This window comes from Thunnus maccoyii, chromosome 12, assembly GCF_910596095.1.
Source record: "Thunnus maccoyii chromosome 12, fThuMac1.1, whole genome shotgun sequence".
Classification (NCBI taxonomy): domain Eukaryota; kingdom Metazoa; phylum Chordata; class Actinopteri; order Scombriformes; family Scombridae; genus Thunnus; species Thunnus maccoyii.
In genome coordinates, this window is record NC_056544.1 from 10,379,071 (window position 1) to 10,392,547 (window position 13,477).

The window sequence follows — 13,477 nt, forward strand, 5'->3', positions numbered from 1 at the left end:
TTGTAGATTAATGCTTCATGTCACTCTGTGTTAACTACTCTACACTACTACTACTGCGCTGCCATTTTGGCCAGGTCTATGTCAAGAGACTTCCTGGTTAAATAAATAAAATAAGCAAATTCATCAGTAGAGATAGGAGTAGTTGTAATAGTATTTGTTATTTCTGACTCAAAAAAAAACAACATTTAACTGGGAAGAGTGATGAAAGCAAAGATCTGTTTGTTTTGTTTTGGTAAACAGTGACTCAACTCTGACAGACTTTTGCTCAAACTAACATAAAAAACCAAAAGAAAGCATTTCTTTCTTCTACAAGTGTATACTGTAGATGTGTATTATAATGTGGCAACAAATAAAAGTCAACTACATTGTTCTTATTGCGTTCTGATTTGTTGATTTGCTGAATCACAGGAACATCAGCTGATCTCAGGAGGACCTTTTCTGTTGAGAGCAAATGAAAGCATGGCAGGAGTTGGCCACTGACCAAAGGTTTTGTCTTGCCTAATTCAGGCTTCTTTTTTTTTTTTTTTGCACTCTCAGTCAGCTGGCTCATAGATCCAGAGGTAAATTGATTTCAATGCTGCGTGAACCCTGTCACACAAAGGTATGTAGAATTTCATTTATTCAAATAGGATAATACAGTTGTTTCTACTGTTGAATGTCACTCATTCTTCTTTCTGTGAATATTTGAGTTTGTCCGCTCTTATATCACAACCATGTCGACTTCAATTTACTTTAATTCTTGTAAACTTATTTCATGTTTTGACAGTGAAAAATGGACAAAGAACCGCGCCTGACTCTGCTCCTGCTGCTGCTTCTCTGTCACAATGGCAACACAGAGTCACAATACTCTTGTCCATACAGATGCCAGTGTTTCACTCCGGTCCAAGTACTGTGTGCTGATGAACGGATGACATCCTTACCCAGTAACATGTCCAAGCAGGTCAAGGACTTTATCATAATGACATCAGCCGTGGCGTACCTGTTCCCGCATACCTTAGAGGAGAGCCCCCAGCTCAACAAGCTTATCTTTTTAAACAATGCCCTGCGAAGCATTCACGCTCAGGCTTTTGAGCCTCTGACTGAGCTGCAGGAGCTGGAGATCAGTGGGAACCCCTGGCTGGAGCACTTATTTGTGGGGACATTTTCGAAGCAGGGAAACCTGACGAAACTGCTGCTCAACTACAACAGGTTTGAAACCATGCTTCATGGCATGTTTGACTCCCTTAAAAATCTACAGACTCTGCAGATGAAGGGCAACATCCTATCAAATTTGCCCACATTTCTTTTCCTGAACCTGCACAATCTGCGCATCCTGGATTTGTCCCAAAATAAGCTTGAAGAGGTGAAAAGAGAGACTTTTTCTGGTCTGGTTAGACTGGAGATCCTGAAAATTAACAACAACCTCATAAGCAATATTTCGTCAAACACATTCGACAACATTTCTCAGCTGATAGAGCTTAACTTGGAGGGGAACAAGATATCAGAACTTGCTGACAATATCTTCTCTGTGTTAACCAAACTGAGGGTGCTGAACCTCCGTGGAAACCTTCTTACAACCTTCAGCGATAAAGTGTTTGGATTCGAGGCTTCAAATTTAAAGGAGCTGAACCTGAAAGGCAACAGGCTGACACAGCTGTCCTCTCTAAGCAGTTTGACGTCTCTTACTGACCTTATCTTGTCCTCCAATGAGCTCACAAACCTTCCTGAGGACATTTTCACAAATGTTACAGCCCTGGAGAATCTGGACCTCTCTGAAAACCAGCTCACCTCGCTGCCAGAAATGATCTTCATTGATCTCCTTGGCATCAAGGCGATCCACCTCCAAAAGAACAACCTGAGCAAGCTGGACGCCAAACTGTTTGAGGACCAGATGCTCATTCAGCAGCTCTACCTGTCTGACAACCAGCTGGAGAGTCTCCCACTGGGCCTCTTGGACCCGTTTGTCCTCCAGAGCACAGTGAGACTGCACGGGAACCCCTGGAAATGTGACTGCCACTTGTGGTATCTGCATGACTGGGTGCTGAAAAACAGCCAAGACGTCGAGATGCTGGACAGGATGCTCTGCGAGAGCCCAGGCTTTCTGAGGAAACGGACAGTCATCTCCATTGACAAGGACCAGCTGGTGTGTCAGGTGTCTAAAGATGAGATGTCTGATCTCAGCAGCTGCAGCCTGCAAGTTTCCAGTGACACCATGACCATCAAGTGTAAAGTGGATAAATGTTCTCCACTGACTGTGAAAGTACAGTTTCAGGAGGATGATGGTAGTGTTGAGGAGCATATTTTGAAGAGTGAGTTGGCTGAACATTTTCAATGCAACAACGAGACAACGATTGAGAGTCCCATTGAGTAGATTTCCACTTTTATCCAAATTTATCAGAATTTATTCACGTGCATTTAGTCTTTCCTCATACTAAGAGTCGCATTATATGTTCTGACTGTCAGAGTCAATACTGTAAACAAACCTCTAACTCAGCAGCTGATAACCAGTAAACATGAATGCTGCTGAATGATAACAGGGGTGAATGAACCTTTTCTTGCAAGGTTCAAAGTTCAACTCACTACTTTTTAAGATCCTGTCAGCGCTAAAAGGAACTGTGAGTAACATGTTAATCATCTGCCAACATATGTTTAGACTGTAGTGTGTTTAATGCCCAGAAGACACCTCTGGTTCTCCTCTTTATGTACACAGTAGACTAGACTGTCCACAGCCTTCTTGATAACAAGTAGGTCGCAGAGGACACTGAAGTATCATCAAGACAGTGCAGAATGCTTCTGACTATTTGAACACAGGCTATTTTGAAACCATCAATAAGTTTTGGAAAAGCAGTGCATGTTAAAAAATGTCAATAAATTCACTTTTACCATTTTGAAAAGACAGGATACATTGTCTTTCCTAAAGGCAAAAATATACATAATTCTTACATAATGTGATCACAAGGTTTTAGCTGGGAGACTTACCCTCTTTCATCTGGAGCTTTTTTTAAACTTTTGTACAAAGCAATGAAAGGTTCACAAGTTTTTTTCATCTTAACATTTAACATAAACTTAACCACCCCATCACCCCTTCATCATCCATTTCTCCCACAGTGTTATCCAAAATGAATGTCAAATGAAGCAGGAGTCTGGACTAATGCAAAAAAGTAGGTAAACACACAAATGTCAGTACATTGTAAAATACCTCATCTCTCAAATTTTCAAACTTAGATCTCATCAGATGAGATCATAATCTCTAAAATAGATTATGGGTTGCCAGTAGGAGTATAATTTAGCTGCTGATCCTCCTGCAGGTGGCAGACCAAAGTTTGCAATTTCAGGTGACAGGGGTACATTTCTGTTGAGTACTGTTTTGAAGAATGACTCACAAAATCTTGCCAGCTTGGGGCAAGACCAGCACGTTCTGTATGTGTAAGAGAGTTCGACATAGAGTTTAGTAGCATTTGTCAAAGCTGTCAGCAACATCAGGGTAAATTCTGGCCTTGCTTAAATTTACTGTGAAGGTCTGTGAAGACCAAGCCTTGGACATGAAGATGAAGAGTTGACTGCTTCTAAGGCATCATCTCACCAAGCGTCAGAGAAAATCTTCCCCAATTCCTGCTCCTAATGTAATCTAATCTTCTGAGTTCCAGAGGTTTTATCTACTGCAATCAGGTTACACAGATATGAAAAGTGGCCTTTTGCCAGGTCTAAAACATGGAGGAGATTGTCAATACAAGGGTGGAAGGGGAAAATTAGTGGTGTATTTATTTTTTAAGGTTTCTAACTTGAAAATATCTGAACAGATCAAGCTGCAGCGAGTTATAAAAGGTGCTAATTTCCAGTAAAGCTGCCAAATATACCATTTATATACAGATCCTTGAATGTGCAAAGTCTTTTTCATCTAATTCAGAGGATGGGAAAAGATGATTATTACTAAGTGGAGTTGCAAGAATTATGAAGGCATTTAAAGCTTTTTTAAAAGTTGATCGAGACCAGGCAGTCATCATCCCCTGAGACTCCTCTGATCACCCCAATGCTCCTGAATACTGAGAGGGATGATAAAGAGCGAGAGACCAGAGCAGGGAGGAGGGAAGCCTCGACACAACAAGGCACACAGATGGCTACACCTTGAATGCAGCACTCTAACCCACGGTTAATAAGGGTCAAAGGCCAGAGGGTCGATTGGGTCCTCGGTCCGAGTTGAATGACATCACAGTTCACATGACAAAAAGTGGTGGCTGTCTTACTTCCAGAGTTTGGAGGGATGGCCTCAAGAGGAGGTAATCCTCACTTGACCAAAACTGTAGGGTAAACTGGACATTTAACATTTAACAGCTAATGAGCACCAAGACGTGGAAGTCGTTAAATGCATGTTTTTATTCAGTAAGAGCAGAAGGGTTCAAAGTTAATAACATATAAATTATGTAGAACAGCTAAAAGAGCAAATAGTATAGCAGTTTCCAAATTTCTAAATACACTCTGGTGGGGAAAACACCAACTGTAGAATTACAGATATGAAATGTAACTTCAAATTTGTTCTTAAACGGCTACTCTAATCAATAGTTTTATATTAACAATGGATCAAAATGACTATGTATAATGTGAAAGGTGTCACTCTTAGTGACAAACCCTCAGAGAATTGTTAGCCAACTACATTTCTGCTCAGCTCTACTGAGCATTTTAGTCTCCATTATTAGCAAATTGTTTTGGCTCAGCCTCACCACTCTCATCAACTTTGTGTTTTCAACAAAAAAGCTGTCATAATGTTAGCAACTAGTTTGTGAACATAGTTTAGCATTTAGCAGCTATTTTTCTAGGAAGTTGGTAGATACTAAAACAGAGTTAAAAGGAGAGGAAATATTGGACTTCAAACCATCAGGTGGCCAAGAACTTGACTCCAAATGAAAGATAATGTTTCTTTGTATCTGCTGGATGTAAAAATAAGCAACTGTTTGCTAACCGGTTGGCCATATGAACTTTATAAGGGGATACTATGTCAATGTTGTGTTTAAAACAAAATTAATTAATGTAGGTTTAAGTTTAAGTTTTAAGGGGACTTTATGAGGAACTTTATTCATAATATTCTGTATCTTATCCATGTTTTTATAGCTGCACAGTTAAATCAAATGAAAATATGTTAGCTGTTTTATGCCAAATTTTGTACTCATTTAGCTAAATGTCAGCCCAGTATTTGGTACCTTTTTTTTTTTTTTTTTTTAGAAAATTGTCATTTCTACCAGTTTAAAGTTTAAACTAAAAGTTAACTAATGTTCTGTGGGTTTGAGCAAAGCCTGGTCACAGAACATGTATTTGTATAACTGAAATCACTGAAGGGTCCAACATAGTTTCAGAGGTTAACGGAGTTATCTTCAGCACTCAAATCACCTGTCAACATCCTTAACTGCCAATTACTCTCATTGCCTGGCAAACTTACAGCCACAGGGTCTGAGTGCTGTCCTGAGAGGTGGGATGAAAAGCAGCTCTTAACCCCCTGGTCAGATCCCATCTCTCTGTCCCGCTTAGTGGGCAGTTAGCGCCGGACACCACGCTCCACACAGCAGCTCTTCAGACAGGAGAGGAAAGAAACAGAGGGGAGGACACATTATCTGGTGAGACGCACAATGTCCAAAACAACACAAAGCACTGGGGGGTTTCCCACAGAGTTTAGAGTGGCCAGTGAGGAGGGAGGTGGCGAGGGCAGGGCAGGGTCCTCAGGACAAAGAGCAGAGGTCATCTGAGACTCAGTGCCTGGGGCAAGAATTCAAGAGGAAGTTTTAATCTGAAAATGTTAACTAATTTCAGATCTAGTTGTCGTGTGGGTGTTCGCCACCAGTTTGATCATTCATAATGTTATATAGTATTAAAAACAAGGGGCAAAAAACATAAAAGTAAATGGAATATTTCTCTCTCCTCTAATTATCATGCTCATTGTTTTTTTTCAGCATCACATAAATGAGTTCAGCCAGTCGTGAAATGATAACCAACACCAGTTGCTATTATGCGGACAGGTGTCTATTAGATCCTCTCTCTCAGCCTATGAGAGGGTGACACACATCCTCCATGATACGATGACCCAAACATTTCAAGAACACAAATAGGCCATTTTGCACGCTCAAAATGTGAGCCTTGCCTACAAACAAGAGTCAATATTTACCCCTCAGTGCACCCAGACCCCCGGGTGGAGGCTAAATTGGTGTTGCTGACCAAATTAAGAACAGCTGACCTGATGTGAGTGTTAAGTGGACGGGGAGATGTCACCAGAATGGTAATCTTTTAGCATACTGGTACATTGCCCTTTGTCTTATCCGTCCCTATTGGAGGATAACAAGAGGCTATAAGCTCCTTATCATCACATTACAATTATCGAGCATGAATCAGGAACTATGGCCCTCTGGACCCTGCTCTCATACAGCTATACTTGTTTTGTTCCCAGCTCCCCAGATGGAGAGGTTTTTATTATGCATGCATTCAGTCCTTCATTGTATATTACTAATCTTTCTAGTATCTAGAGTCACTGCATGACCAAGCAGTTAGCTGCTGCAGGACAATTGAAATACCTCCCACACTCCAACTTCCAGCAGCAGAAGTAATTTCTGAAGTGGCGTTTGTTTCACAATGGGAAGATATGCTTAAACTATCAGTAAGTGCATCTTACAAATTATGGTTTAGTACAGAATTTCATTGGTACCTTCATGTAAAAACCTTGCAGTGTCAGATCTTGCCTCCATGTATTAACAGTAAATCTGTAAGTAGCCTGAATGCTAAAGTGTCAAAATTATAGTATTGCAGTTTTGCTTAGCAAAATAGCAATGATATGTATGCAGTTATAAATGTTAACAAGTTGTTAATAGATTTTTGGTCCAGATGCACTGCAGCTTTTTTCCAGAGGGTAAGTGGTCAAACAACCTGTTAAGGGTTCTTCCTGATCAATTCAAGATCCAGGTCAAGACCAAACTTTTTAAAGGATTGGTCATTTTCTATATTTTCTATATTTTTCCTACTGTCAACAAACCTCATGTGCAGAACCAAACCAACAATGAACTCATACTACTTACAAGTATTGTGTGTCTATCCAAAGCCTGATATATCATATTCCTCTGTGCAGTAGACCTCTGTTGTTGTCCAAACCATTGCACTGAGTGACATGTTCCTTTGCCCTGAAGATTACGGTCATGGTAGTTTGTTCAGAAATGCTTCCAAAAACAAATAACAGCAATCACGTTTTGAATCTCTGGAGGGTAGTTCCTTGGACAGCAGACGCCACTGTGCATGTGTGGGAACATGGCTCCGTTTACAGAGCTTCAATAGCTTGTTGTGCTACATATCACAACCTCTTGACTACTACATTTGAAATTTCTCAAAGAACTTGAGTACAAAGTCAAGAGGTTGTGATATGTAGCACAACCAGCTAGCAAAGCTCTGTAAACGGACACATGTTCCTGTGCATGTGCTGTGGCCTCTGCCTTACACAGAACTACTCTCTGAGTAATTGCGGATTGCTGTTATTAGTCTAGGAGCCGTTTCTGAACCAACATGTCACCCAGTGCAATGGTGTGCCTCATTGGTGTGTTTTTAATAGTTTTTGGACATCATTGGAGATCTACAACACAAAGGAATGAGATGTATTAGTGTATGGATACACACACAATACTTGTCAGCAGGATGAGTTCATTGTTGGTTTGGCTCTGCACATGAGATTTTTTGATTTTTTTAAGAGGTAAATAAGCATCAGCCAAATGGGTTTTCACAAACTGGCAACACCAAATTTGTCATTAAGGGTAAGACTGATGATATTATGTAAATATTTTTTATTCTATTTTGGAAACACAGACAATACAAACAAGTATTGCACCTCTCAACTGATCAAACCATTTGTGACCAGGCCAACAGTTTAACCAGATATTCCAAATAATATCAACAGCATGTGGAGGTAAAACCAAATGTAATGTCAGAAATAGTCCTTCCTCGCACAAGAAAACTGTGTAAGTCAAGACAGTAAGTCAGAAACTGATGGACGTTTGAATAATAATTTGTTTGCCTTTATTGTCTCTTGCAAATAAGGTTTATTTAAAACCTGTATGATCAACTGACTGCTCCAACTTCTTGCCCTAGTGGACCTTTCTTTAGCAATGTTCCTAGATCTCAACAATTAACTTGGTGAGTTATTAGTACCAATACAAAAATACAAAAATAAGACCCAAGTTGTAACAAACTGGAATAATCCCTTAAACTTCCCTTGATCTTCTCCAGGCTGTCATGTTCACTCATTTGATGCCTCACACATGTTTTTTTCAGTTTTGCAGGGTTGGCCAGACCAGAAAGTTACAGCTGTAATTGGAGCATCCGTATTATGGGATGCCTGACTTTGAAAGGACTCCTGCAGTGAAAGTGTATCTTTATGGCCCTCTTCATAAGCCTTCATGGGCATATGGCCAAGAACCGCATGAAGCCAGAGAAAACAAGACCCCCACCCCTGTCCCCGACATTCAATACAACATCTCCTTTGAAGATGCGATGACTCATGATGTATTACCAGTGTTACTTGGTTTTAATGCCACACCATCACCACTCTGAGTGGGTCCAAAGTGATAAATTTTGCACTACCAGTGTAATGGTGTCATGCTGATACTAAATCCAACCCCGGAAACTACACTTCCACCAGTATGTTGTTTGGTTTTTCCAAAACAACGAGCTAAATCAAAAAGGGAGGCAAAGGGACAAAGAGCATTGTTCATTCACCATTGATATCGAGTGCATAATCTATTCATTAGCCTTGATGTGAACCGCTGTGGACTACTTCGACCCCCATCAAGCACCATAACAACTCTAAAGAAGAATACTACGCCGATTCACCCACAGAGGCGGAGGAGGTGGAGGTTTTCCGGTGTGTGTCAGAGGGAACCTGTCACTGTTGTCACTGTGTTTGTGAGAGGACGCCATCAATCATGGAGCACAGCGAAGGGGCAGACCCTACCCAGCTTCATGTTTACCAATCTCTGCTTTACAAGGTTTGGGATAACTGGGCATCTTAACTGATTGGGGAGGGGCAGGGAGTGGGGATAACAAACCTTTGGACAAAAGATGGAGGAAGGGGGCCAACACCAGTAAACACTGCAAATTTCCTCAAGAATGGCCGTCATCTGTTGAAGCTGCTCCATCCAAACCCACTCCAGGTTCTTCATCATATATAGGTACTGATAGAGGCAACTTGTCAGCACTTCACAGATCCTCTTATCTGAAGAGCACAGCCTGGCCTAAAGAGTTCTCCAAAGCCTTTAAAACCAGGACCTTTGGGAGCAGCCAACAATAAGCCTTCTTTCGCACGGTGAAAGTGACAGCACGGTCCTCTCTCCCCCCTCCTCCCAGCTATTAAACCTCTTCCTGGATAAACAAGGGGAAGGCTCTTTATGAAGATGAAGAGGGTCACAAAGAGAGGAGCCATTGAGCCACTGAGGGGCCCGTCTTTGTTTTTGTGTTTCGGAGGGTCTTCTCAAAGGATGCTCTGATAGGAGGGGGAGCACTATTTTGTCTTTTAGTCCTCCTTAGTGCCAGTCTTCCCTCAGCTGTGCCAAAACAGAGATGTAAACTTAATCGACTGTATCATTTGCACAAAGTGAGGAGTTCTAATGACTTCTGGAGTGACAGAGAGATGAGTACAATGACTTGAATTTCTATGTTGAAAGCCAGAATTAAAAACCATTTTAGCATTTGCTCCTTGATAGATTTGCCACATAAAAACACTATATAGTGCAGAATAATGTGCACCTGTTACTCTGTTCTTCAAAGAAACTTAGAAACATATTGATTACTGCTTTTTCTATCATTATCTAATCCTTTAAATTCCATGAATTTTAAATTAGGAACAAATGGTCATGGATTGTGTGAGTCTGTTTGGCTCCGGAGGTGCCACTGTTTGATGCTGTCAAAGGGAGGCCCTGTCTTCTGGTGATGGACTGCCAGGTCTGTTGATGGGTTGCCAGATATAGGGCAACATGCTGTTGAAGCTGCGTTGTCTCAGCAGTGTGAATGAGGGGCACCTGTGACCTCCGGTCACGCTCCGCTTGTGGCCTGCTGTGTGAGCACCACGCTCAGGACACACGCTGGGGCCGTCAGCTCGTCAACTGTCCACTAAATGGACAACGATATGACTGCACTCACGGGGCTGCTGCTGCTGCTGATAAAAGCGAGGATTCAAATCATTTTTAATCTGATTTACAGTCTGCTGTGTAAAAAATTGGGATAAAACTCTCTTCAAGGAGCAGTTATTGCAGGGAAAATACCTTAAGAAGTAACAACATGTTTGTTTCAAACAGCACTTCATCCCTGAGTAATACCAGTGTCTTATTCAGTCTAGTCTTCATTTAGCCCTGTCAGTTGGTTCACAATCATGCCATATCTATTTCAACACGATTTCCCATCTGGCAGGACGGGAGGCAGGCCTGCACGTGTCGACAGACCAGCCCCGCCCTCCTCACTGGGCTGGCAGCATGCCATTTGGGCCCAACACAACCTCTCAGGTTCCTTACCTCATTAAGGGGGTATTTATTTCCAGCTAGAAAACAGATTTCCTGTGTACTGCGAAAGGGATGATCAGGTGTGAACAAGACACACACGAGGGGGGCTATGTTTGAATGGCCGCTGTACAAGAGATGTTAGTTACTGGACAGGTTCACCTGTCTCTAAATGAATGAACACCAGCATGACTACCTGATGGATGAAACTTTTGAGGCAGAGAAATGACAAATAGTGTAGTAAACATCATAGAAACATTTTATTAATCTCAAAAAATACAGTGCTTTTCAAGAGCTTTTCAAGGAATTTGTTGACTGCATGAGGCAAACAAATTGTGCCATATCAAAAACAGACAAAATCACAGCAAGCATCGAGTCCATAGACATCTCCCACAGTCCGTATAACAAAAACACAAATGTGTGTAAACATCACTCTCTCAAAAACATTTACAAAATGTACAAAAATATGTATCATTGTGTGATAGTCCTTTTTTCACCCAAAATCAGGTTGAGCTGAGCTCCTACCACGGTCTCCACACAGAGTCTGAGGTGGCCGGTGGTGCAACAGGTGACATGTGATGACTGTTTTGTGCACTCAGAGGTGTGAGAGCTGCACTGGGAACAAGAAAGGCAAACTGTCCATCCGGTGTTGGCACAACCTGGAAGCCACCATACAGCTTCATCGCTTCTGGGGGGGCTTGCATCAGTGAGCCACTTTTGCAAGGCATCTGTGGGGCAGAAGAAGCAGGAATCTGTGTCCCGGTTTGTCCGAGTCCCAGTGGGCCTGGATGAGGTGTGTAGAAGTTCACAGCATTGATCTGGGTCACGCAGGCCGCCAGGTGGCTGAGGAGGCGAGTCCTCACCTCTGTGTTCACACCTTCACAAGTGGACAGGAAACGGGTGACCTCTCCTACACACTCACTGAAGCCGGCTCTGTATTTACCCAAGACGGACGGGTCTGTGTTCACAGCAGCTGTAGAGGAAAATACAAATACACATAAATACACAGATAAATAGATAGATAGATAGATAGATAGATAGATTGATTGATTGATAGACAGATAGATAGATAGGTACATATTCTATACTGAAAAAGAATATTAAAAGATAAAGAAATTCAGAATATAAGAAATATTATTGAATATTTAACAAATTGGTTAATTTAAATAATATTCATTTGCCAGCTGAGTCTTGTGAAATCTTTTTCTTAAGAGTAAACACGTCAGCTGTGGGTCGGCAATAAATCTTGGGAGACCGTGGGAACATATTTACCATCTAAAGTTAGACATCCAAGAATTACTGCGCACACATCAACATGATGAATCCAGAAATGGTGTTCACATACCGGTCATCTGAAGTCGCTGCAGGTTCCTGAGGTGCTTCACAGTCATCTCAAGGATGTCCGCCTTCTCCAGTTTGGAGTGTCTGGAGCTCTAAATATGACAAGAGTGATTTTAGATTTTTTTTTCAGTATTTTTTCCTACATACAAGATGTACGTAATATATCAAGTATAAAAAAAGGTTAGTATCTGTGCATCTCCTTACATCTTTCTTGAGTGCGTCCAGGATCAGGGTCTTCAGCTGGCTCAGACTCTCATTGATCCGCGCACGTCTCCGCTTTTCCATGATTGGTTTAGACGACTTAAAATAGAAAAAAATGTTTTATTTATATGTTTTACTCTATTTTTAACGTTAAACAAACAGTTGCTAAACAATATAAGAAAACCAAAGGCTCAGGTACCTTTCTGCTCTCTGTCTGGGTCCGGGGTTTTTCGGGTGTGGAGTCGCCACTTGCCGGAGTGGCAGCCACAGCGGATGGAGATGTTCTTTCTAAAGTTCCGGCTGGCATCTTCAGATTTACAATTTCCAAGAGTGAAACAGTAAAATAATAACAATAAATAGCAGAAATGCTGCAGATCAGTAAATGAAAAAAGTCCCGCCTTCTCCTGACAAACCACAGCAGCAGTTTGCTGATAACAAATGTCCGAAGTGACTTCTGTCTTCACGCCAAGATGACATCCAGTCCTGTTTCCAGCTCCTCAGGTTTTATTTATAGAGGCCGAGCCTGCACGCGAGCGGCTCGTGTGCGAGTTCCCTGGGTTCCATCAGTCTGCCCAATGGGCGCGCGGGACACGGCGCACGGGAGGCGGTGGGCTCGTGCTACAAGGCGCTCCCATTGGCTACCTGTCGGGATGCAGAAAGTCTGTGTCACAAAGAGAAGTTACTCCGAGTTTAAATATTAGTAGAAGCGGTTCTGCTCAGGTGTGAGTTCACTCAGATCAGATAATTGATTAATTACTGCAGTGAATGTGCAGCGTGTATTGGATTACTGGAATATTTAATGTAATAGATAGGATATTTTGCTCTAATTTTATTTTATTTTTTATTCTTGGAAGGGTAGTTCAAAGTTTTGTTTTGTTTTGTTTTATTTATACCTCTCAGCAGTTGTGTATCCAGTAAATAAATGTATTATTTATTCTTTTAAAAATGCTTGACGCCTTTTTATCATTTCAGATTGAACTGTTTGATTTCATGTCAGACATCACTTTGGGCTCTTACACCCTGTGATGCAGGCATATCTCATTATTTTATTGGGTAAATTATTAATACAAAAAGTTAAGCAATTGATAAATTTCTTGACTGTTGGACATTGTCTCTGTGCAATAAACTGGGAAATGATTAATATAATTATTTTACCCCAGTTGTAATCAGTAATCCAAACAGACATTTTACAGCACTTGCAGATGTTTCACAGATTAATTCTTCATCCCGGTGTAGAAGAAGCAAGACAGACCAGACAAGGTTGTTGTTCTCAAAAACAAACCATCACAAAAAGAGTTTTTTTTTATTTTTGCATGTCATCATTTGACATTTTTTACTTTAAACAAAACAGATGTAGATATTGTGACAGAAAAGAAAGAAGCTGTTCAGATGTTCTTTTAGTGGCTTTCACTTGACAAAAACTGACAGGATTGTGACTTTCAGAGCTG

General features: G+C 41.2%; 2 protein-coding genes across 2 annotated transcripts; one reads left to right on the top strand and one right to left on the bottom strand.

The window, feature by feature from the left end:
- Nucleotides 1-712: 712 nt before the first annotated feature.
- zgc:153913 (carboxypeptidase N subunit 2) lies at nt 713-2,758 on the top strand. The gene has a single exon (XM_042427407.1). It carries the CDS (start codon nt 773-775, stop codon nt 2,348-2,350), a length of 1,578 nt encoding a protein of 525 aa, XP_042283341.1. The 5' UTR covers nt 713-772; the 3' UTR covers nt 2,351-2,758.
- A 7,970-nt stretch (nt 2,759-10,728) lies between these two features.
- On the bottom strand, nt 10,729-12,684 carry LOC121908942 (transcription factor HES-1-like). The gene is made up of 4 exons (XM_042429277.1): nt 12,229-12,684; nt 12,033-12,128; nt 11,833-11,920; nt 10,729-11,460 (listed from the first exon to the last, which is right to left on the bottom strand). Exons 1-4 carry the CDS (start codon nt 12,334-12,336, stop codon nt 11,009-11,011), a joined length of 744 nt encoding a protein of 247 aa, XP_042285211.1. The 5' UTR covers nt 12,337-12,684; the 3' UTR covers nt 10,729-11,008.
- Nucleotides 12,685-13,477: the final 793 nt, after the last annotated feature.

Bases quoted from the DNA above. Each gene is read 5' to 3' on its own strand.
- zgc:153913 (XM_042427407.1), top strand. From the start codon at position 773: ATGGACAAAGAACCGCGCCTGACTCTGCTCCTGCTGCTGCTTCTCTGT.
- LOC121908942 (XM_042429277.1), bottom strand. From the start codon at position 12,336: ATGCCAGCCGGAACTTTAGAAAGAACATCTCCATCCGCTGTGGCTGCC. The intron at 12,129-12,228 runs GTACCTGAGCCT...TTCTATTTTAAG, and splicing joins CCCAGACAGAGAGCAGAAAG to TCGTCTAAACCAATCATGGA. The intron at 11,921-12,032 runs GTAAGGAGATGC...TGTCATATTTAG, and splicing joins TGGACGCACTCAAGAAAGAT to AGCTCCAGACACTCCAAACT.